This window comes from Lepidochelys olivacea (genome assembly GCF_965140295.1).
Source record: "Lepidochelys olivacea isolate rLepOli2 genome assembly, chromosome: 7".
In the NCBI taxonomy this organism is placed as follows: Eukaryota; Metazoa; Chordata; order Testudines; family Cheloniidae; genus Lepidochelys; species Lepidochelys olivacea.
The window spans coordinates 43,613,316-43,638,315 of record NC_140417.1 but is presented as its reverse complement, the minus strand read 5'-3'; the positions used below and the strand labels follow the sequence as shown (position 1 = coordinate 43,638,315).

The window sequence follows — 25,000 nt, the reverse complement described above, 5'->3', positions numbered from 1 at the left end:
TTGGTGATTCTGATTGACAAGTACTCCACCCCACACCCAAAAGCAAAAAACAAACAACCCTGTTGATGTAATTAAGAGTCTGCACTGACAAGTAAAAACCACAACTACTGCTTAATATCTAGTCATGGGATCACACCAAAAGGGGTTTGGGCTGTAACCTGGTTACATTTTGCTATGTTCTCAAGCCCTTCCATTCTCTCTCCAATGCTAAAATCAGTGTGGATTGGATGACTCAAGTAACTGGCAATGTAAGATTTCAGAGTAACAGCCGTGTTAGTCTGTATTTGCAAAAAGAAAAGGAGTACTTGTGGCACCTTAGAGACTAACCAATTTATTTGAGCATAAGCTTTCGTGAGCTACAGCTCACTTCATCGGATGCATACTGTGGAAAATACAGAAGATGTTTTTATACACACAGACCATGAAAAAATGGGTGTTTATCACTACAAAAGGTTTTCTCAACGGGGGGGGGGAGTGCGGGGGAAACACGACACCTGGATTTGTGCTGGAAATGGCCCACCTTGATTATCATACACATTGTAAGGAGAGTGATCACTTTAGATAAGCTATTACCAGAAGAAGAGTGGGGTGGGGGGAGAGAAAACCTTTTGTAGTGATAAACACCCATTTTTTCATGGTCTGTATGTATAAACATCTTCTGTATTTTCCACAGTATGCATCCGATGAAGTGAGCTGTAGCTCACGAAAGCTTATGCTCAAATAAATTGGTTAGTCTCTAAGGTGCCACAAGTACTCCTTTTCTTTTTGGCAATGTAAGAGTGTCTGTCTCCTCTTGGCCACGGGTTTGAATTTACTAATGTAAATAGTGACTGAAATTAATAACCATCCAACAACTACTGAGTGGTTTATGAAACAAGCTGGTGGACCTAGCGCAATTTCTAGTGGCAAGGGATCAGTACCACAAAGATTCCTCTCTACTGGCGCTATTGTTGGGAGTCTCAAAGACTAAAGACTGAATGCGTATAGAGACTCCCCAGATCTCCTCCCATTTTCTAATAGAATCAAGGCATTTTTTCTTGTATGTGTTGTTTTTAAATGGCACAGCAACCTGGCATAACTACATTAGGGTATCTCTTTCGTATTCTAGGAACAGAATTAATTACCTGCAAACACTTCAATAAGTTGAATGAATACGAGGGGGGATTCATTATGGCCAGGATAAAAAAAAAAAAGGTCAAGGTAGGGGAGAAGGGAGAATGGTGCATATATGATCAATAATGTACCAGATTTACCAGAGTACAACCAGCACCTCGAAAAGCCAGTCTCCTCATAGTGTCTGTTGGCCAAGTTAAGATACTGGGAGAAGGTAAGGCTTTAAAAGTGTCAATTCAGCAATGGTGTTAGTACAGTCTAAACTGAAAGAGAAGAAAAAGGAGAGAAAAATAGAGGGGAAGGGTAAAAAGGAGAGAGTGGATCGACAGAGTTCAAGAAAAATAGTGAGGAGAGAGAGGAAAGGTAGGGGAGGAGAGGAACATATAGATTAGTATTTTTTGGATTTGTTCTTAACAAAAACAAACTTCCACATAGAGTATTTTTTCAGCACAAAAAATAAGACATTTTTCTGGATTTTTTTAAACAAACTGTTTGCTTTTTCCTAAAGGCCCTGCTGACACATCACAGATTTTACTGCCAGTCTGAATGTAAAAGAAGAGAGAACAACTGCAACACTGTAAACTGGTAGGAGTGGAGAAGCAGCACAGTGAATGTATAAATAAAAAAAAGTTTTAAGTTTCCAAAAAAGCAATAAGAGTCTTCAGCAATGGCCCACATCATCAAGAAACATCTTCAGAGGAGTTTTACGGCTCTCTTTACTGAACAGTAGCCTTCCTTACTAAACATTTAGCCCCTGTTCATAAAACTTCAGCCACATACCCTATTACATAATAAAGTTTACCAGTATAAGATTGTGCAACAAATACATCAGTTTGCTTGTTGAAAAACACTTCTATCAAAACCAAGCTTGAATATCAACCAGGATATAAAATATAAACCTGTATTTTGTTAACAGAATAGCTATACCTTATCAATGCCAGTTTCTCTTTTAAGACTGATTTTCTAACAAATCCCATCCACATATACAGAACTGTATAAAAAAAACAGAAAATAAAATTAGTCTTACCTATCTAGTATGCACTATTTTAGTGTTTGGAACCAGAACCAAAAGACATGGAAGATAACTTGTTAACCAAATGACAAATTTTTCCTATGTATTTTTACACCGCACATGCTCTTACAGAAGAAGTTTAAGAGCATATTAAGCATTAACTTTTAATACATACTTCATTTAAGTACCTCGGAGCTTTATCTCCCTGTGCAACTTAGGTTATGTAAACCCTATATCAAGGTTTGGACTCCATCATATACCCAAATTCAGTAAGAATCACCCATCAGATGTTTGACAGCTAGAAAACAATACCGAATAGCTGCCATAAAACTGATAACATTTCAGAGCCTGAACTGCATTAAAGATTCTCTAGATCGCTATGTTTTTGCACAATAATCAAGTTATTGATTGCAAAAGAATACCTTATAATTTAGTGGAGAAAGTGTAGAAAATATTGCTCTCTTCTTAATGAACTGATGTCTCATGGTGCCTCCTGGGGTACCAACAATCTCCCTACCTACAAACACTTTCACTCCTTGTGTGAAGTAGAGAAAGCCTTGAGAGCTATTCAGACATTCCCACAGGACCTGAGAACAGTGTCTCTGCAGCACTCACATAAAAAATTGCTTTAAATCTTGAACATTTTTCATAACCTTTACAGCCACTCTTAAAAAGTCAGATCTCTTATAATACCCTCTTCTACAGCTACTCACTGAGAGACCTCTCTTGTGACTCCTAAAACATGACAGGTCACTCATTGCCACATCTCCTGATGATATGTCAATAAACATTTTTCTGTTGTAATCTATTAAGGACCCACCAATATATAATGTTTAATCTCCTTGAAAGAGTCAAGCTTTTACACATATTCAAGGCAATTTACTTAAAACAAGCCAATTCGGTTTTAACAAGCATTTACCTTTCTGCGTGCCTTTAAAAATAACCAACCAGGAAAGATACACAGGTGTCAAGAAAAACTAATTGTTTGCACTGTGGGTATCCTCCACATGTCTGTAGAAATATTTCTCAGATAATGCCAAATGTCACAAAATGACAGAGGGAATATATCATACAATCTTTCTATATGATTACTGATAAATAAATCCTGAAACTGGCCTGAAACATATGAGGAAAAGTGGATGGAGGGAATGATGAACTCTAAAAGGATAAAGTTACCAAAGTTAAATGCACATGTTTATTTCTTCATTAATCTTTGAAGGGGTAATGGACAAGGGACAGATAATGTGACTGCTTATTTGATCAACTACTGGGTGTAATACAGGTCTGCTTCTACTTTAAATATTACTAAATGGTATATATACATTTTCTAGCAAATTTTGTGAGGCTCCTTTGGTAAGAAAGGAGGTTTTGGGGAGGATTGGGTCTATTTATGACCCTATAAATATAAATAAAATATTTGTATATAGCTACATACACATCTTCAAGTATTGTACAATCATTAACTATGCACCCAGTACTTCACAGGTAGAAAAACTGAGGGAAAGAGTATATATTACATCATTCTCTTTCTATATTTTGATTTGTAAAAATGTCATGCACATGGATTTGTCTATCATTCCTACCTACCCTGAGGTATGCTCCACCCTCTTAGTTGCAAGTTCTCTGGGACAGAAAGTCTTCTGTCTTTTCTTAGGAAAGGCTGAAATAATTCGGCATATTTAGTCTAGAGAAGAGATGGGTGGGGTGGTGAGGGACATGATCACAGTCTTCAAATATGTAAACGGTTGTTATAAAGAGAACTGTGATCAATTGTTCTCCATGTCCACCAAGGGCAGGACAAGAAGTAATCAGCTTAGTTTGCAGCAAGGTTGATTTAAGTTAGATATTAGGAAAACCTTTCTAGTTATAAAGTTAGTCAAGCACTGGAAAAGGTTACCAAGGGAGGCTGTGGAATCACCATCTCTGGAGGTTTTTAAGAACAGGTTAGACAGCACATGGTATAGGTTTATTTGGTCCTGCCTCAGCTTCCGGGGGCTGGACTTGATGACCTCTTGAAGGCCCTTCCACCCTTACATTTCTATGATACTTTCGGTACAAAAGGCCATGATCCTCGACTGGAGAACCTAGGTGTTATGAATAAAATAAGAGTAATGTGTTGGAGGTCAGAGTCAGGGCGTGGATGTCAGGACTCCTTGTGTCTTTTCCCAGCTCCGACAGCGACTCAACCAGTTGACTGCTTTGACAAGCCGCTTCCCCGCTCCATGCCTCAGTTTCCCCTAGGTGTAAAAGAGGGCTAACACCGCCAGCCTCACCGAAGGAGGATCAGTGCCCCTGGAGGCGAGGGGAAGCGGAGCTGGTGCCTCGACCGGGACAGGTGGCAGGGATGAGGATGGGAACAGGGGATCAGCAACTCCCACGCCGCCGGAAGGGTCCGGGGCGGGCCCCGAGCAGGGCACCCCCACGCCGGGGGCGCTGTCTCCCCACCAGGAGCGCAGCGGCCACACAAAGAGAAGCGGCGGCCTCCTGGCTCCCGCAGCCCGGCTGCCCGCTCCGAGCCGCCAGGCCTGCAGCCAGCGCTTACCCAGCCGGCCCCGCTCCGCCTCCGACAGCCGCGGCCGCGCTTGCCCCCCGCCGCCCGCACCGCCGCCGCCGCCGCCACCGCTGCTGCTGTTCCGGCCGCTCCTCCTCACTGCCGAGTCTGCCGCTGCTGCAAAGCCCGCCCAGCCGCCAAGCGAGCCCGCCAGCGCGACACAGCCCAAGCCGCGGGACCGGCCTGCTTTACGGCAGTGCCTCTTCACAGGCCCGGACTTCCCCTAGTCGCCGCAGCGGCCTCCACGTGGGGAGAGCGGGCCCGGAGCAGCCGCAGCCGCCGCCGCCATGAGGAGGCCCAGTGAGTGCGAGCGGGCGGACCAGGCGGCGGGGGCAGGCGATGGACAGAGCCGCTAGGCCCCACGGGCGGGGAGGGAGGCCGAGGGCGCTTCCCTGTCGCGATGGAGCCTGTGAGGAGCCGTCCGTGGGGTTGGGGATACGGTGACCAGACAGCGAGTGTGAAAAATCGGGGCAGGGGGTGGGGGGTAATAGGAGCCTATATAAGAAAAAGGCCCAAAGCTCGGGACTGTCCCTGTAAAATCAGGACATCTGGTCACCCTAGTTGGGGGGGCCCCCTCCGAGCTGCTGGGGGCGGGGGGGGGTCAGCCTTGGTTTGCCCCCTCTCTTCTGTTCTCCTCCCAGCCTAGGGCTCCAGCCCTGGAATGTGCTTCTGAGGCCTCGCTGATCCTGCAAAGACTTGGGCCCGCGCTGGGCTCCGCTTAACTTCACGTGCTCACACGTGCCTACAGCCTTTCCAGGGTCGGGGCCAAGATGGGGATCTGTGCAGAGCTGAGCGAGACTTTTTCCAACGCATAATTTTGGGGGAAGGGTCAAAATATCCCCCTCCCCGCCCCCCAGTGCTGCGACACTATTCGCAAATTCGGACCCAATTCAACAAATAATTTAGGCCCAGGAAAAACGGAAGATTTTTGTTTTTAATAAAAAAGTCAAAACTTTTTGTTTCAACCTTTGGTTTCTAAAATTTTGAAGCGTTTTGTTTCAAAATGGTGTTTTAAATTCAGATTTGGCCAATTTAAAAAATAAAACACAACTAGAGTGAAAAACACCGGAAAGTGACTAAATTGAAACAAAAAGCTGGGACAAAAATTCGTTTTGAGTCAACTGAAGTATTTTTGGTCAATTTAATTTTGTTTGTGTGTGTTTTCAATTCAGCAGTTTGGGGGGGGGGAATGATTTTGGTTCAAATCGATTTTTCTTCTGATTTTTCAGTTCTGTCCCTGAACCAAAAAAATTATTTGCCAAGCTCTGCATCTGTGGCTTCCACACTGGTGTTGCTCATAAGATTTGTATTTGGAAAGTGTATCCAGTCTGCCTGATGATAACCCATATTGATATTTTCAGAGTTGAAGAAGGCTAGTAAGCGCATGACCTGCCATAAACGATACAAAATCCAGAAAAAGGTAGGTCTCAATGCCAAATTTGCTATTAAGCTTTCATATTAAAGGAACACTTGGATATATTTCAGGCCTAATAATTATAGATTATGTAAATGCATAGTTTTCATGGTGTTTACAGTTTGAGCCAGTTGCTAGTTTTTAAAGTTCAGCTCTGAATCCAAATTTGGGTGGGGGTTTGATATAAAGTTTTGAGTGGAACCTATTTCTGTTTAAAGCATAACTAAATGTAGGTGCCCTAATGACCAAAATGCTTTTGGAGTGTGGTATTATTTCTGTTTAGCATTTATATTGCAGTAGTACTAGTAGCCAGCCAAGTTGAGGCCCAACTGTGAACCACCCATTCCATACATAACTTGTCATTTTGCTCATCAGTTTATCTAAGATATTTCTAATGCACTATGGCATCTAAGCACCTTGTATACAAATTAGGGTAGCAGTAGCTTGCCCAGAGCATCCTCATTACTCTGATATCAGCCATGCTTTTATTTTGTATTATTTCAAAGTTGTTGGTGTTTCTTCTGTTTGAATAAAGGGGCATAAAAATAGAAAATGAATGTTGCCTGACTGCAATGTGCATTGTAATGCTAATGCTGGATGCTAATACCACAGTGTAAAGAGAGTTCACACGTAAAAATTAGGGCTGTTGATTAATCGCAGTTAACTCATGTGATTAACTAAAAAAAATTAATCGCAGTTTTAATCATACTGTTAAACAGTAAAATACCAAGTGAAATGTATTAAATATTTTTGGATGTTTTTCTACATTTAATATATTGATTTCAGTTACAACACTGAATACAAAGTGTACAATACTCACTTTATATTATTTTTTATTACAAATATTTGCACTGTAAAAATGATAAAAGAAATAATAGTTTTCAATTAAACTAATACAGGTATTGTAGTGCAATCTCTTTATTGTGAAAGTGCAACTTGCAAATGTAGATTTTTGTTGTTGTTACATAACTGAACTCAAAAACAAAACAATGTAAAACTTTAGAGCCTCCAAGTCCACTCAGTCCTACTTCTTGTTCAGCCACGAGAAGAGAAACAAGTTTGTTTACATTTATTGGATAAAATGCTGCTCGCTTTTTATTTACAAAGTCACCTGAAAGTGAGAACAGGCATTCACATGGGACTTTTGTAGCTGGCATTGCAAGGTATTTATGTGCCAGGTATGCTAAACATTTGTATGCCCCTTCAAGGGTCTGCCACCATTCCAGAAGACATGCTTCCATGCTGATGACACTCTTACAAAAATATTGCGTTAATTAAATTTGTGACTGAACTCCTTGGGGGGGAATTGTATATCTCCTGCTGTTTTATCTGTAGTCTGCGATATATTTCATGTTATACCCGTCTCGGATGATGACCCAGCACATGTTGTTTGTTTTAAGAACACTTTCACTGCAGATCTGACAAAACACAAAGAAGGTCTCAATGTGAGATTTCTAAAGATAGCTGCAGCACTCAATCCAAGGTTTAAGAATCTGAAGTGCCTTCCAAAATCTGAGAGGGACCTGGTGTGAAGAATGCTTTCAAAAGTCTTAAAAGAGCAACACTCCGATGCCGAAACTACAGAATCCAAACCACCAAAAAAGAAAATCAACCTTCTGATGGTAGCATCTAACTCAGATGATGAAAATGAACGTGTATCGGTCTGCTCTGCTTTGAATTTTTATCTAGCAGAACCCGTCATCAGCATGGACCCATGTCCTCTGGAATGGTGGTTGAAGCATGAAGGGACATATGAATCTTTAGAGCATCTGACATGTAAATATCTTGTGACGCTGACTACAACAGTGCCATGTGAACGCCTGTTCTCACTTTCAGGTGACATTGTAAACAAGAAGAGGGCAGCATTAACTTCTGCAAATGTAAACAAACTTGTTTGTCTGAGCGATTGGCTGAACAAGAAGTAGGACAAAGTGGACTTGTAGGTTCTAAAGCAGGGGTGGCCATCCTGTGGCTCCGGAGCCACATGCGGCTCTTCAGAAGTTAATATGCGGCTCCATGTCTAGGCACCGACTCTTGGGCTGGAGCTACAGGTGCCAACTTTCCAATGTGCCAGGAGGTGCTCACTGCTCAACCCCTGGCTCTGCCACAGGCCCTGCCCCCACTCCACCCCTTCGCCCCCTCCTCCCCCCGACTCCTACACATCACAAAACAGCTAATCGGGAGGGAGGGGGAGAGGTGCTGATCGGCGGGGCTGACGGTGGGCAGGGGGGAGCTGATGGGAGGGCTGCTGACGTATTGCTGTGGCTCTTTGGAAATGTACATTGGTAAATTCTGGCTCCTTCTCAGGCTCAGGTTGGCCACCCCGTTCTAAAGTTTTACATTGTTTTTGTTCTTGAATGCAGGAGGTTTTTTTGTACATAATTCTACATTTGTAACTTCAGCTTTCATGATAAAGAAATTGCACTACAGTACTTGTACTAGGTGAATTGAAAAATACTATTTTATTTTTGTTTTTTACAGTGCAAATATTTGTAATAATAAATAAATATAGAGTGAGCCCTGTACACTTGGTATTCTGCGTTGTAATTCAAATCAATATATTTGAAAATGTAGAAAACATCCAAAAATATTTAAATAAATGGTATTCTATTATCGTTTAACAGTGCAATTAATCGCATGATAGCCCTAGTAAAAATTTTCTTTTTTAATGCCAAATACTTTGAAACAGAAAACCAGCAAACTGCTTTGAAATAATACAAAAACTAGGCAATACAGAACTTATTGTGAGTGGACATAGGGTTCAGCTGCAATGGGAAGTTGCTTTTAAATATAGGGAACAAATCTACATTGGCAGAGAGATGGCATAGATGACATAATAACTTAAGTCTTTGAATCTTTAACTTCTGCAGTTCAGGGTCTGCTTATTTAAGCACAGCTACCTGCTGATTCAGTCTGTAATTGAAAGCCCTTCACTCCAAACACAGAATATCTTTATAGACATAAATATGAAGGAAGGAGAAGTGTGACGGTCTCTGCATCAAACTGGGTTTGTGACTCCAGTTCCAGATTTTGTTCTTTCTTGCCCATAGGTTCGGGAGCACAGCAGAAAACTCAGGAAAGAGGCCAAGAAACGTGGGCACAAAAAGCCCAAGAAAGATCCAGGAATTCCCAATGCTGCACCTTTTAAGGAAGAGGTTCTTCGTGAAGCTGAGCAAAGGAAGCAAAGGGTAAAATACAGTTTATAATAGAATGAAGGGGTTATGTGCATATCCCCACTTCAGGAAAACTTGATATGTGTCATGCACTATAAATAGTCTTAATAGCCATCACTTGTATGATGAAATCCTCTGTACAGGCACCTAAATATGTGTGGGCAACATTAACACTGTCTGCTAATGTGACTACCCTGCCACAGAGGGACCATCACTGACATCATTTTGAAGGTGTCGAGTGCCGATGAGAAGCACAGTTGGGAAAGTAACTGAAATACTTCCCTAATGGATTGTATTTTCTAAATGGAAAATCTACCCTAAATTCTCAATTACTGAGGGACGATCTTCACTCATTGATATATTTGCTTTCCACAACCAACTCTCTATAACTTTTCATGAGTGAGGTACCTGAATACTTGGATGCTAGTATCTAAAGTGTATTGTTAAATTTATTCACATAAATTTGGGTTATTGCTGATTCTGTACTATATGTATCTTACGACTTTTAAAACAAACATTGTATTTGTGGATAATCTAAGCACTATACCCAGATGTACAAACTTTCTTTTCTTACCTACGTATTACATAATTTTGTAACATTAGCTTTAATAAAATTTTTATTTCTGTCTGTTTTGGCACCAAAGTATCTGAGTGCCTCCAAAAGTTTAATTGGCAGTAGTAATGTATCACCATTTCCATCAGGTAAAAGCACGAGTAGAAATAAGCTCCTACCAGCCAACCAGTTCCTTAAGCTCCCGCCCTTGATTTCTTAATAGTTCCAGACAAGTATCGGAGACAGATACACCAAGACTGAAAGGACCATGGAGACTGAACATCCCTTTTCCTTCAATGCGACCACTCTAGGTCAAGATTAAGACCTGAACCATACTCTTGAATGAAATCCTGGTCCTACTGATATTTTGCCATTGAATTCACTGCAAACAGGATTTCACTCCTTGTGTGGATAGAGAACTTAGCTTTCTAGGACTCTCAACCTGGCACCTTTCACTAGCATTAAAAACTGTGCAAAATATTCAAAGAATAATCCTAGGTGGCAATGTGTAGCACTTTTATAGTACTGCTCTTCATGTTTAAAGCACTTTACAAACAATCCTGATTGTAAGTGGGGAGGAATACTCTTTAGCTTATGAAATGTTGTTCTCTGTCTTGTTTTGTTGCAATTAGCTTGAAGAACTAAAACAAAAGCAGAAACTTGCTAGGCAGAAAGACCTTGAAAAGAAAAGAAAGCTACAAGCTAAAAAGAATGCTACCAAAGCAAATAAACATCCAGAGGAAAAGGTATGTATGTGTAGTATAATTCTTCTTTTTTCAAAGAGGCTAGTTGACTTGCAGCACAAGAGACAAACTTTCCATCCTCTCATAAGGCCGAATCCAGCACCCTTTTAAGTCTATGGCAGAATTCCCATTGCTTTTGACCAACAGTAAAAACCTGGTGTAGTGATAGATCTAGTGAGGACATGAAAGTTGTTATGCATTCCCTTTTAATCAAAGTATATATAGGGGTGTCAGGTTTACTGCTAACGTCAATTACAGCTTTCAGGAATATTGGTCTACATATTGCAAATATCACATCTCTCCTAGATCTGATTCCATTGAAGTTTATAGGAATGATAAATGTAATCCTCAAAGTATCATTTCTCTTAAGTAACATATATTCCCTGATTGTTGCTTTTTCATGCTATTAGAAATATTGCAGTGCTAGTTGCTTATATTGTGTAAAGACAATATTTTAATTTGTGGCTTCAGATTCTCTTCTCTCCTCCCACCCTCTTCATTCAGGAATCAACCACGAAACCAAAAGCAAAATCTAACAGTCTGCTGGATAAAAATTCAAATAAATCATTTTGCAGAGAACTTAAAAAGGTAGGAACTTTCAATAATTACTTTCTATATTTTGAGCAGCAACCCCAAAAAAATGATACTTTACTTTTCAGTTATTCAGTTAAAAGTTTTATATATATTGGACTTTGTTAGAGAATAATACACTTTTAGGGTCCCGGTGTTGTAAAGGTGCTGAGCACTCTCAACTCCCATTGAGGATGTTCAGCACTTTTGAGGACTATGCCCCTTGGGCTAAAGTCAAGGAGCATTTTATGAAAGTACTTCAGGATCATGTTCTTTATCATTAAACTCTCATTCCCAATTAACTGACATCTGCCTGCTTAAAGAAAAAGCTGAAGGGGCTTCACTTTTCTGTCCTGCAAGACAGAGGCCTACTGTACCCTTGTATTGTTAACACTGCTTTTGTGATGACAGGTTGATACTGACCCAAGTGTTAAAGAGAACTGACTGAGAAATCCAATGGGCTGTTGCCAAGAGGATGAAAAAAAATGAAAATTCTTTGATATTTGAGTTTTCTGTAAAACCCTTTTATCGTTTGAGATCACAACAGCAAAGATTTCCACACATATACTCTTCAAGATTGCCTGCTAGACCTTATTAAAAATTGAATAAAGCAAGTTTGATCAGTGCAGAAAATTGATCTGTTCTTGACCAACTGCTTTCCTCTTCATTACTGTAGAGGGAAAGAAAAATCACTCTGAAAACTCTGCCATACTGTCTTACAAATAATACAGATACAAAGAAAACAAAAGAATTTTTCAATGGGACGGCACCTTGCATATAATCAGTTTCACAGTTTTTTCCTTCTAAAGGAAGTCTGTTTTCCCTGTTTGCGTGGGTCTTTCATACAGGAGAGAAACACATTAAAAATGGGAAAATGCAATTGTAAAACCACAAAATTGGTAGAGGACTCAGGCCTTGTCTACACTACAAAGTTATGCCGCTTTAACTAAAACCACGGTTGCATGTCCACACTAGCTCCTTTTGTCGGCAGAGCACATCCACACTAACAGCTCTTGCATGGACACAGTGAGCAGTGCACTGTGGGTAGCTATCCCTCTGTGCAGCTGGCAGCAGGAAGGGTGTACAATGCCTCATGGGGCATGTACAGTGTCACATGATGTAGGTTTCTCAATCCCATCCTTCCAGGGGCATCCTAGTAGATTGTCAGCTGCTTTTTCAACTGAAGAGTGGGGAGAGGGAGAGGAGAGTGGTGTGTCTGGGGCAGGGGAGACAGCAGGCTGACAGACCTATCCTGAGGTAGGGGGAGGGGGATCAGCTCTGCTCAGCATAGCAGCCTCTCCCAAAGCAGCCTGCTCAGCTTGCCTGCCTGTGGTTCTGTGATTCCCTCCGAGTTCTCCCATTGCCTCCTCAGCTGTCAGGAGTGGTATCCTGAGCAGCTCCGGTGCTGAGGAATGTCAAAGCAGCACAGCAGTCAGTGTCATCTCTCCTCCACCCCTCCCGCCTGCCCCAGTGTTCCTAGTGCAGGGCAGAACTGGAGCATTCCACGCTAACTATTTGCTCTTTGTTCCCCAAAGGGAGCAGCATGCTCAACTCTCAGATACTTCCCAGAGCTTTGAAGGGGGGTGGGGGTGCATGCCAGTGCAGGACAGCAGAGATCAAAACAGTGAGCAGAGTGGTCAGGGCAGGCATGGTGGGATACTGGTGGAAGCAATGTCTACACTGACACTTTGTCGCTTTAACTTTGCCGCAGAAAACTTTGTCTCTCGTTGAGGTGGTTTTATTTTGTTGGCAAAGCAGCAGAGTTTTGCCGCCAAAAGTAGCTTTGTAGTGTGTACACCTCCCTTATTTTGTTGGCAAAACTTTGTAGTGTAGACAAGGCTTCAGACAAATTGAAACTACTTTTAATTAACTCTGGAATTAACTCAGAGTTAAGCTAATTGTGTCCCTTTAATTATTGAAACCTTGTTAGAACAGGCATCCTTGCTAACTTTTAACTGAAGGAGATTTGTTGGATTTAAAGATGACAAACTGTCTCAACCTTTACACCCAGATTTCTGCATTGTATGCTCTGTGTGGTGGTGTGTTTCTTCCTTGTACAATGCTAAGAGTTAAGGAGTCAAACAGTAACTAAATTTGTTTTCCTGTGTTGTCTTAAAATAAACCGCAAAAATGTAAGTTGACTTTTTATATAATAGAGAGCTCACTTACTGGTCATTCTTTAAAATGAAAATTTCACTGTAATGAGAGAACAGTACTGATGATTTCAGAGATGTTTCCTGTAATGCTGTTTTCTAATCCTGTGGCTGGGAACGTGTCTTCTCTATTCCATTTCAGGTGATTGAGGCTTCAGATATAGTCCTGCAGGTCTTAGATGCCAGAGATCCCCTGGGCTGTCGGTGCTCCCAGGTGGAGCAAATCATTACTCAGTCTGGAGGAAACAAAAAGCTATTATTGGTGTTAAACAAAATCGGTAAGTGAAACAATCTGTTTTGTGCAGATATTTAGTCACTCATAGGGTTCTGTGTTAGAATATGAGCTATGAGGAAGATATTAAGGCAGTCTGAGATATCACTGATGACTAAGATCCAACTCTGAGCTCGCTGTCTTGTTGAAGGGATTACACTTTCCTATTTTTGTATGTTCTCTCATCTCTTGCTATGTGACAAGATCCACACAAACAGGTGAAACTGACTACTGAATGTTTGTTTTTTAATGGTGCATCTGTTCACTTAATCAAGAGCAAAAAGATTCAGTGTTAAGGATAGAGTAGCCTTCTCAGCTACTGTGTGGAACAAAAGCTCTTAAAACTATACATGATATTAAAGATTGAATCTTTAATGGCTGAAAACAGCAAGCAATTCTTTAGATCCCAAGCTAAGTAAATTCCATACAGTGACACTTGAGTTCATTAGAGTGAAAGGTCTGTATTCCTTTCCAGATCTGGTACCAAGGGAGAACTTGGAGAAATGGTTACATTATTTGAAGAATGAGTTTCCAACGGTTGCTTTTAAATCCTCAATGCAGCTGAAGGACAGAAGCGTGGTAAGAGCACTGCTGTCTCTCTCTTGTATAAGACTGAATCATGTGTGTGTCGCTGGGTTGAAACATGATGAAAAGCAAGGACTCTTGACATGAAGATGAAGATTGCAAGATCCAACTCTGATTTCTCCCAGTTAAAATACAAAGTTTTACTTATCTCTGTGTTTTTATGGCCGACTGGCTGTGCTCCTGCAACTGATACTTTTGGCTTGGTGCAATAGTGATGAGCAGTCTTAGAACTTTTCTGCTTGGGCTGGGGAAACTTCACAGTTGTTGGTGAATTCTTGCTTCAGTACTGCACACTACTAATTATGACTAGAAAATTGCATTGAGGCAAGCCAACATACTAAGGATTTGTACTGAAAGACACACCCATCAATGGAATCCGCATTGAATGAATGAGGAAGTCCTGAAATCTAAGGTCTTGTCTACAGGAGACCATTGCACTGGTTTAAGTTTAATGTTTTTAAACCAATTTAGTTAAACTTATTTAAGCCTCTGAGTGAACACTTATTTCCATCCCAAGCCTGTACATTACTAAGAGTGGTATTTGGAATTATTTCATGAAGAGTTGGGGTAATGGAGGAGTCTCCTCCCCACTGCCCATCTCCCATTGGAGTATAATACACATCTTTTGATTCTTGCATGCATTAATTTAAGACCCTAATAATATTTGTGTAACATTTTTCATTAGAGAGACTTAAAGTGCTTTGCAAACGCACCCTAATCTTCACTGTGCCACAGTGAAATAGATAAGCATCATCTGCATGTTGAAAGTGCAGGAATTCAGGCACAGAGATTGTGGAGCCCTTAGATTAATAAACAATTGCTCATGCAAGTAGTCCCATTGAAATCAGTGGGATTACTTGAATGAATGCTCAGCAAAGTGAATAAGGGCTCCACCCCATTCTGGCTTTAAGTGACTTTCCCAACGTCATAAAGTGATACTTCAGCACAGCCAGGAATGGAAGCACAAGTCCCATTAATCAGTTCACATTGCTAGATGCATGGTCTCCTGTAACATTTTGAAGGACTGCCTTTCTTACTGCCCGTCAGGTCAGATGCACTTTAATTGGTATCTCATCAAGTCCCTTCTAATTGGAAGAAAGATGCTGTAAAGGCCATCCAATAGAAGGTATTAGTGGGTATATAGGAGTAAAATGTACATTTGGATTCATATTTAACATCCCAAACACATACAGTTAAAATGGGCCCATCCTATGTTTTTACCTTTTGAATTTTATAGCAGGAGAAGAAGCTCACAAAGAAAAGAGCTCGCATTGACTTGTCAAGAGGCAGCATGTGTTTTGGAAGTGAGTGTCTTTTGAAGCTTCTTCGAGATCACTGCAGGACTCAAGACACAGCCATTCAAGTTGGGGTGATAGGTAAGGTGTATTTTTTTTTTTCTTCTCCTTACAAAGAAACTATGCAGTATAACACAAGCTGGGTGATATAACACAATCAGTGACTGCTTTCTCACATCTCAGGCTTTGAAATACTTTGGCCTTTCACTGAACATTCTTAGGTTTGACATGGGACTTGGTATAGCTGCACCCAGTGATGCCTCTTCCACTTCCTGCCCATCAGAGGTAGCTCTCCTATTTGTGTCTTAACATTAGTGACCAACTGATGATTGAATATGTGACCAGTCTGGCTATGGGAAGCACAAAAAATCTGATGCTAGTTAATGTACCAGATTGAGTGTTAAACCAAGTCATGTAGCTCTTCTCAACCAGCACTGCCTCTTTTTACACTTGATAGGTCCTTGCTGTAATTTTTTAATTTAATTGATGTCACTTTTCTTGTCCTTTTTATTACTAGAGTGAGAAATGAGGATATATACTTTGTCTGACTGTTACAATGAAGACTTCAGATCCAACTCTGATCTCACTCTGACTACATGTATTAAAGCCAGTAGTTCTGGTCTAATTTACATGGACTAGAGTTTCTTGTTTAACTATTTAAAGTATTTTTACCATTTGTTTGTGTTTTTCTTCAGGCTTCCCTAATGTGGGGAAGAGCAGTATAATCAATAGTCTGAAGGAGATGCGTGCCTGTAATGTGGGGCCAGTTAGAGGCGTTACCAAGTAAGTTTAGTTTGACACAATCATTGGTTTTGTAGTTATGTTCTGATTACGTACATTTCCTAGCTGTTTCAATTGGCTAGAGCATTCTCCACTGCCTGTTCTGATCAGTCAGTGTAACTGAGCACCGCTTCCTAAACAGCTGCTGCATTTCAGTGGTGGACAAAGTATGCCCCTATATGTAGTTTTTAAAGTGTAGTAGGATCTCTGTGTGAAAGGGTGAGCTCACTTCTTGGCGCCTCTTTGTGGCTGGGTGTGGTATAGCAACGCTATCCCTTAGCGTCTGCTGCCTCTGGCTGCTCCGCCTCTTGAGTGGCCTGGCCCTCTGGCCAGGTCACTTTCAAGTCTCTCCCTTTTTGGGGGGTAGTCCATAAACAAAAAGCAAGGAGAATTAACACAAACAAACAAGAGTTAGTAACAGAGGAAGGAACGCCTCCCTCTCAGGGTGTATCAGGATCAGGCCCTCCCCTCAGGGAGAGTCCTTCAGGCAGTGGATGTCAGGACAGATACTGTCTTCCTTCAGCCCTATCCTCAGGAGCTGAGAGTTGCAGCTCTGCTCTCTTCCCTGGGCTGCCCACAAGTGAGCTGTTCTGCTCCCTTTTAACTCTCCTCCAGCCTGTGCATCTCTTGCAAGTGTGGCTGACTGATCCCAGAGCAACTCCTTAACCCCTTGTTGCCCAGTGTGGAGTTTGTATACCCCATCACACTCGGGATTAAAGGCACTATATGCATTGTGAGTTGTTGTTAAAGAAAATTTGTTCTTGAAGAATCACATCTGAGCCTACTTTGCTGGGAGTCAAGATTTTTTCCATGCCACATCCCATTGGCAGTCCAAGGAGTTAATTGGAGTCTAACATCTTTTATTTTCAATTCTAGAATACTGTCAATTTTTGTATTAATTTTGAGATAAATGCCTTGTCTCTAGACACAACCAATGCTCCTAAATCTGATTTAAGACAGGGGCTTGTCCAGTGGCTGCTCTTGCAACTTGAGTCCAAGGATAAGCTCTGATTATTTTATTGGGAAAGGTTAGACACTGTGCAGATTAAATAGGTGCCCCACCCAAGTCACTCTCAATGAATCACTTACACAGCCATGAATAGAACCTTGGGGTTTCAAGACCTTGCCTCTTCCTCTAATCACAAAGCTACTTTTCTTTAGGTTTCCAGCGTACACGAAGCACATGATGATGCATTGGAACTGACTTTGCATGAGGAGTTTGTATTCAATCCAACACTGAGCTTCATGTTTTGCTTTAGCAGATGTTTCGTGCTGGTTGATTTATGTTGACTTACTGGCAGGATGCATTTCTTCTCTCAAAGGTGCATGCAGACGGTCCATATTGACAAACAAATCAAGATGATAGACAGCCCAAGCATCATCGCAGCTCCGTCCAACTCTGCTCTTGCTCTGGCTTTGAGGAGCACCACAGATATTGAAGAATCAGGAAAATTATTAGATGCAGTAAATGCTATTCTGAAGCACTGCAGTAAACAGCAAGTAAGTTCTTGCATGGCTCCGCTACCTTTCTCATCTCATCCTGATGCATCTAGGTCCTGCATACCTTTATTGCTCCAACAGAAGGTGATCTTGCTTTCTGGCCTGCAAGGTTAGCTTTTGTAACGCATGTGATCTACTGAAAGTCGAATGCATGAGGTCCCTCAGATGGGAAGCTTCATTGACACACAGAACCAACCTACTTGTGCTATATCTATGACACAAAATCTAACTCTTAATTTGGCAGACAGGTAAAATGCACCCAGATCCTCTCTGCCAGTTGCCTCTTTCCCAGTGACTCTTCTGACACAGTACATTTTTATAATTAATTTGATGGAATATAATTAACTTAGTCACATCGTTTTATTAGCAGAGTGAGAAATGAGGATAAACTCAGTGTCTTACTGTTACAGTGAAGACATCAGATCCAACTCTGATCTCATTCTGAATGTTCAATACTTTAAAGCCAATACCGATCTAATTCCCACTGAAGTCTACAGAGTTAGGTCTGTTTCCTGGGAGAGGTGAGAAAACTATACATGGATCAATTGGAAAAAGAACACTGATACCCCTTTCTGTGGCAGCTGCATTTGCTAATGGAGTAGCTACTCTTGCTCTGTAATGTGTGGTGCCAAAAGTAAAAGAAACAAAGGACTTCCCCAACCATATCTCCTCCTTCCTTCTCTTTCTGTACACGCCTTCTTAGTAGGAACTAGTCTTAAAACAATTTGATTTGTACTTTTATTCCTAAAATCATGAGAGAACTAAATGGACCAGATTCTTAATGAACCCTTGTCCATGTTGTTTTCTTGTTTCAGATGATGCTGTACTACAACATCCCAGACTTCAGAAACTCTGTGGAGTTTTTAACTTTACTTGCACAGAAAAGGGGAATGCTGAAAAAGGGAGGTATCCCTGACACAGAAAGTGCAGCTAAATTACTACTTTATGACTGGACAGGGTAAGGATCTTTTGTTTTTGTTTCAGTATATGAACCTCTTTCACACTAAAACCAATCATTTTACAACAGTGTCACCAGAAGCTTTGGCTACTAACAAATGACAGGAGAGGTTTAATTAAGTTGCTCTCTTCATCCTGCTTCAGCATACTACACCGAAGGGGTCATTGGTTGAACTTGCTTGACAGCAGAGCTACAGAGTGGGATGGAGAATGAGCTGCTATTTAATTAATGTTTGGAACTGGCTTAAGAAAATGAGTCAAGGTCCCTGTGTACACGGATCTACAGCAAGTTTGCTGAACTCTGCCACAGCACAGTTTCAGCCCAGTTTTTCCATGGGAGTTTTGTCCTTCCTTTGAACCACTGAGTCCATATAGTCCTCTTCCATAGGTATGCGATGACAACAGAGGGCACTACTACCCTGAAATGGATCTTTACTGGCTCCATGTGCAGCAGATTACTGTCATGCCAGTGAAAAAGGTCCACAGTAATTATCTGCAATACATAGCAGTTTATTGAGAAGGAATTACACAAGCGGTAAAGGGTTATATTGAGCACACAACTCCTGTGTTAGACATTAAGAGCTATACATTCCTCTTAACGAGTCTCTTTCACAAACATACACAAACAGACCCTGTGCTAGCCTCATGCAGTTCCTGCTTGGCAAACAGAGAAGGTAGTTACCAATTTTATCAACAGCTTCTTCCCTCCTGGTCTGTTCTTCTCAGCCCTCTGGTCTGCCTCAGATTCCCTCGAGGCAAGGCCTTGGTTGTCTTGAGACCCCTCTGGTTCACAGTCCTACTCAAGCCCACGGAGCAGAGTTTTGGCTACTCTGTCTAGCTGCATTGCTTCTTCAAGTGTCAATTAAGGAATTACAGCCAACAGTAATTTACTTTGCTTGATTCTTATACTCTTTTTTTCCCCTCGAGTCACATGTCTTAAAAGCATGCCCAGTGGGCGTGTGGTTACTAATTTTTACCTAATTAGCGTTTTAGAAGGGGCTGGGTGTGGTAGTACTGAATGAAGATCACCCCATGTTTACTCACTCATCTATCATTCACTCTGGCTCTTTGCGTGATGTCCTTGCTGTAAGGTCACTAGAACCAGGTTGACCTTTGCTCCATGCTGGAACTTTGTACATGTGATATTTACTTTTGCCAACCAGTAGGTTCAGTATCATTCATACATCCAGACTTTGTCAGTCCTTTATCAAATTTGCTTCTGCTTAAGGGGAACCTGCTCCCAGGATCCTCTGCAGCCATTCAGCCATGTTTAAGTCATGTCACGTTATGCTCACACCATTCATTCAGTATGGCCACACCAATTTGGCACCGTCCCAACAGCATGGATGGACCATTTGGTCTGTTTGGATTTATAGTTGTTCCCATATTGCTTAGAGTTTAGCTAAATAATAGTGTTGAGATTTTATAGCTAGTGGGCTGATGTGGTCTGCACTGACATGTCAGGAAAAACAGGTGTAATGCCTCTTTCCCCCTCTAGAGAGTGGCAAGAACTTAATATTGATATACAATATGTAAGATTATATAGTCAGAATTTTTCTGTTGAAGTTCACATGTAAGTAGTTACAAAAGTCTTATGTTGAGAAATGTGGGAAGAGAAATCACTTCTTGGGGTTTTTTTGTTTTGTTTTTTTAAACACTGAGGTGCCTTTAAACATGTTGCTGGTTTTAGTTAGTGGGTTGTCAAATCCATTTTAATTCCAGTATTTTCTTTGTCCAGCGCCAAAATTAGTTACCATTCATTGCTTCCTGCATCACGGAGTCTGTCACCACACCTCACCAAGGAGGTGGTAGCGGAAATGCAGCAGGGTTTTAACTTAGAGGAGCTGGCAAAGGATAATATGAACACTATTAAAGGTGAGACTCATCTTTGTACTGCACTACCACTGTTATGGTGGGTATGGTTTTAGCACACAGCTCTCAAATAAGAGCCCTGTTTTAGAGACACATGATGTAGCTGTAACCTGTATTGCACAGTCATTACTTGATCAGTCCTTTGTTTCTACTAATCTGCATGAAACTTTTTTTTTTGAGTGCTTGAATCCTGCTTTCTTTATACAGCCCTTCCCCTCAAATTCCTTATTTTGCCAAGTAGTATTTTAACCAGAGTAAATCATATGCCGAAATCCAAAGCCTTCGCTACATAGCTGCCTTCTCTGTAGTATGTATTATGGGGAAAGTTGCTTCCTTGGAGAATTCCTTCTCACTGGCACTGTTTCTCTATGGATTTTTTTTTTTTTTTTAAGGGGGTGGGGGTGGTGATATGTGGCTATCCTTGCCTGGCCCTGCCCTGAAAGACATAACCACCCTATGAGTCCTCTGCATTCCCTGAAACTTCAGTCTGGGGCCCTTCTTATAAGCCTTACGGGTATGCAGTCCCCTCTTCAGGGCAGCTTCCAGTGCTGGTTCCAGAATTCATGTTCCTGTAAGATTGAAATAGCTGTGGTGTTTGCACCTCCTCTTCAAGACTGTCCATGTCTAATAATACACATATATAATGCTTCAGATTAAGATTGGGATGTATCCCCTTCATTATAAAATTCTAGAGTCTAGTGGCTAGAGTACAAGACATGGAATCAATTTTTTTTCCCAACTATGCTACTGATTCACTCCAGGTCCCTGGATAAATCATTTAATTTATCTGCTTGAATTTCTCCCATCTTGAAAAGAGGAGGAAATGGCGTAAGGTATTTTAACTACCAGAAACTGCCCATACAAATAGATTCTTAGTTTGTCAGACTGCTATATTGTTAACTGATTGGTGACCATAGCTGTATCCTAAGGTCAGTTCAGAACTTGGATCCTCACTGCCACACTTAAATTTTATTTTCTTTCCTGTGGGGGATGGGAAGTTGATTCACCCCTTGGGAAATGGATACCCATATATATCTGTTCATTACATCTAGGTCCATCTGTTAATGTTATTAACAGAGGTGTCCAATATTTTTCACAGCTGTAAAATATCCCAGTCTGGCAAGCAGTATTGTTTTCCAGTCTTCTGGCTTGACAAATGGGACAATAGAAGAGAATGAACTAACTGAGGGAATATCAGAACTGGAGAACATAGAAACAAGTGAAGAAGGGGAGGAATTAACTGAAGATGACCAGGACACCGATGAGGAAGAGGAACTCATTGAAGAGGCAAGATATAGCTGATAAAAACTAATCAGTATCATGGCTTGTAAATGGAGAGGGTATCCACTGTAGAGGTGGCAGGGGAAATCTCTCCCCCTGGAGAGTCGGTTAGCCTGATTACAAAAAGGGGAGAAATAGAGAACTTCATTGTTATGCTCAGGAAAGTGACTGCCTAAAAATGACACTATCTTACTCAGACCTGTGCCTTGTGTCTGAGTCCTGTCTTCATTTTAGTGTAAATTTTTATGGGTTTTTTTTTAAACCAATTGTGTCTTTACATCTGTAGCGGTAACAGCTCTGGAAAAGTGAGCTGGATTTTATTCTGGCTCATGCATCTGCCAAATTGTTAATTGTCAGCTGTGGAATTCTCAGAAGCACATCATGGTGCAGGAGCCAGATAGCATAAATTTGTGGCACTCAGTGAATCTGCTACAGAATCATTGAGCAACAAACTTGGAACTTCATAAAGTTTATTTTTGTAGTCACTTTTTAAAGCACTGAACAAAAGCTACTCAAAATGAATATAAAATTCTTCATCTTACTTCTAGCTCCACTCATCACTTGAGGAAATCAAAACATTTTCTTTTAAGCAGTTCCTTCTCTGGTAAAGTCTCCAAACACATCTCTGCTTACACGGGGAGAATGAGTTTGGTGTGTTATCCCTGCGCCTTCCTGAAATACTGGTTTATGGCAGTTTATCTGGCTTTAAATTCAAAGCGTGGCCATGAAATGGTGCAACCTATAGCAGCTTTGGTGTGTTAAACCTTCCCATGCTGATAAGAAAGACAGGTTTTGTTAAAGTGCTCAAAATATAGGAAATCTGACCATATTGCACCTAACAAACAGTGGTTGAGCTGAAGTGTTCCTAAAACACAGTAAGAACTGATATGGGTTGGTGTTTATAAAGTAGAGTAACTAGGCTACTCTTTAATAAGTTGCAAGCTGTAATTCTGGAGCAAGTAGGTTTGATTTCCCAGCTCTGCTGTGCCAGTGTAGTATGCTAAAATATCCACCTGTGAATGTTTGAGCATGTAACAGATGGAAAAAATCCTATTCATCATTTCATTGGGAAAGAAGCTTACTACTTTTCCCTACTTGGTTTAAATGCTAATTCTCACAGTGTGACTGCAGTGATCCTTGCTGAACTGTAATGTCTAATAATTCTGCATATGTTACTTGCCTACCATGAAGAATTTACATCTAAATGTTTAAAAAGAAGCTGGGAGGTCAAAGGTGAAGCCCAGTAGGATTGAGCAGTGCACTGTAGCATAAGTTTTACTAGTTTGAGGATTGTTTTTTCTTTTAAAGATTCAGTGCCTTTGTGGTAATGGAGCTGGAAATGGTTAAAACAGCACATGCTTTAGCTGTACAGTCTATATAAAATATTTTTAAACACTTTGAAATGGGAATTGGAATCCATACACCTGCTGATCAGTCACTGAAACTATATAAGGAGTACCAGTTCTGTGGGAATGGTATATCTGCTATAGTAGTCTCCCTTATAAAGGGAAGTTTATTCTTACTGCTGACTGAATAAACTGATAGCAATAATACCTGTAACTTTGTTTTAGGAAAGCGACGTTCAGACAAGCAGCAAAACAAACCCTGCAAAGCTGAGTGTGGAAGATGAAAGCTTAGAAAAGCAACCAGCAGGTATGTATTTAAAGCCAGTGACTTAAGTAATAAATACATCATTCTCTGTAGCAGTGGTAATCTAGTATTGATTTCAGTCTAACAGATTCTCTCTCCTGAAGGTGAACAGTCCCCTACTTTATCATTCAACTTGGATAAGACAGCCGATCAGGATGATGCTTATGATTTTAATACAGATTATGTGTAAAGACAGAAAAAATGCACTCAAAGGCCTAATTTTGAGAAGGGCATTGCCAACTTTTTAAGTAGCTACGTTGACATCTTTCAGTCCTATGGACCTTGCTTGCAAGAGGCTGCTGCAAAGACCCAATATCTCTGCTGTGAAATATATAGAATACAACTTAACATTGTTTGTTTGAAAATCATGTGTTTCTAGAACTGTGTATACTTCAGCTTTGTAAATTTTGTAGTTCTCTAAACTTCTGTAAAAAGATTTTATTAAATGAATCTTAAGGACTAGGTAGCCTCTGAGTCTTATATGTGCTGTAGGAAAAAAGTGTGTTTCAGAAGAAGTTACAAAATGGAAAACAGTGAGTAACTATAAGATAAGTGTTAAAGTTGACACAGTATAAACTATGAAATTGCAGATATTGTTTTCACCTTCAGTCCATTCAGATCAAATGCCTACACTAGGAAGAATCTAATCCTTAGCAAAAGGTATCAAAGCTCTTTCAACCAAGGCAACTTCACAGTACAAAGTTGTATAGTAATTTACTATCAGATTAACCCACAGAATTTAGTCTTGACTACATAAAAACCTTCCTACACTAAAAAAGTCAAGCTACCAATAACTCTCTATTCATTTCACACAGAAAAATGTCTGTGCATGCTTAATACCTTCAGCTTGGTGCAAACTTGAAAGGGGATAAAATGCATATTCTGCCTTACATGACAAGAGGGAAAACCTCCTGCCTTTTGCTGAAGAAGAAGAAGAAACTGCTTGCTGCAGAAATAGATCGTAATAACACCTTAAGGAATGCTAAAAATTGACATTGTGTGTAACCTCTTGAATTACACTTACCAGCTGGGAGAAAAGGAGATGCACTTGCAAACCAGCTATGCTAGGACTCCAGCTGCTTGGCTCTGTCTAATTTAAAGGGCCAGGCTCAGAAAGGCATGCTGTGATATTTCCTTTAATAGGGCAGTGCTCCCCAGTGAGTTACTAGAAACCAGAGAATCACACAAGAAAGTGCTCCAGACAGAATAAGGGATAGTACCACTACCTCTGATATATTAAAAACAGGGTTATTACTAGCCTCAGCTTTGCCAGTTCTTGCTGTAATTTGATACTCCATCCAAATGGCAGGGGAAATAGTTAATCACTTGATATTACTTGTTTCAAGCTCTAGAAATTGACATGGTTCTAATTAATTCTCAGACATTTTGCATACTTTTCCTTTTTACAATTAATTGAAGTTCCAAGGAAATTAATTCCTTAAATTAAATGCAAAATCTACTGAAACAGACAAGTACCATTTTCAAGACCAGAATGAGTTTTATAGTCATCTGATGCTCAAAATTACT

The 25,000-nt window shown here is 40.7% G+C and overlaps 2 protein-coding genes across 10 annotated transcripts in view; one reads left to right on the top strand and one right to left on the bottom strand.

Annotated features, from left to right (window-relative positions):
• Positions 1 to 4,785, bottom strand: part of PBRM1 (polybromo 1) — an 87,000-nt gene extending 82,215 nt beyond the window's left edge. For 2 of the 8 annotated variants that reach the window (XM_084633379.1, XM_084633380.1), the window contains exon 1: positions 1,254 to 1,337. In XM_084633379.1, coding sequence (XP_084489505.1) covers positions 1,254 to 1,292 — 39 coding nt within the window. In that variant the 5' untranslated portion in view covers positions 1,293 to 1,337. Of the gene's footprint in view, positions 1 to 1,253; positions 1,377 to 2,040; positions 2,105 to 4,667 lie in introns of those variants that run through there. The other 6 variants (XM_084633374.1, XM_084633373.1, XM_084633375.1 and 3 more) reach the window with 6 other exon arrangements.
• A 46-nt stretch (positions 4,786 to 4,831) lies between these two features.
• GNL3 (G protein nucleolar 3) lies at positions 4,832 to 23,932 on the top strand. 2 transcript variants are annotated; one of them, XM_084633381.1, is made up of 15 exons: positions 4,832 to 4,976; positions 6,038 to 6,096; positions 9,141 to 9,278; positions 10,449 to 10,562; positions 11,064 to 11,147; positions 13,425 to 13,560; positions 14,029 to 14,132; positions 15,376 to 15,514; positions 16,129 to 16,216; positions 17,536 to 17,713; positions 18,529 to 18,671; positions 20,409 to 20,545; positions 21,642 to 21,829; positions 23,395 to 23,476; positions 23,578 to 23,932. In XM_084633381.1, exons 1-15 carry the CDS (start codon positions 4,964 to 4,966, stop codon positions 23,661 to 23,663), a joined length of 1,689 nt encoding a protein of 562 aa, XP_084489507.1. In that variant the 5' UTR covers positions 4,832 to 4,963; the 3' UTR covers positions 23,664 to 23,932. The 2 variants fall into 2 exon arrangements, with proteins under 2 accessions (XP_084489507.1, XP_084489508.1); XM_084633382.1 differs by lacking the exon at positions 4,832 to 4,976 and adding an exon at positions 5,031 to 5,085.
• The last annotated feature ends 1,068 nt before the right edge of the window (positions 23,933 to 25,000 follow it).

Bases quoted from the DNA above. Each gene is read 5' to 3' on its own strand.
- GNL3 (XM_084633381.1), top strand. The intron at 11,148-13,424 runs GTAGGAACTTTC...ATTCCATTTCAG, and splicing joins TTTGCAGAGAACTTAAAAAG to GTGATTGAGGCTTCAGATAT. The intron at 20,546-21,641 runs GTGAGACTCATC...TATTTTTCACAG, and splicing joins TAATATGAACACTATTAAAG to CTGTAAAATATCCCAGTCTG.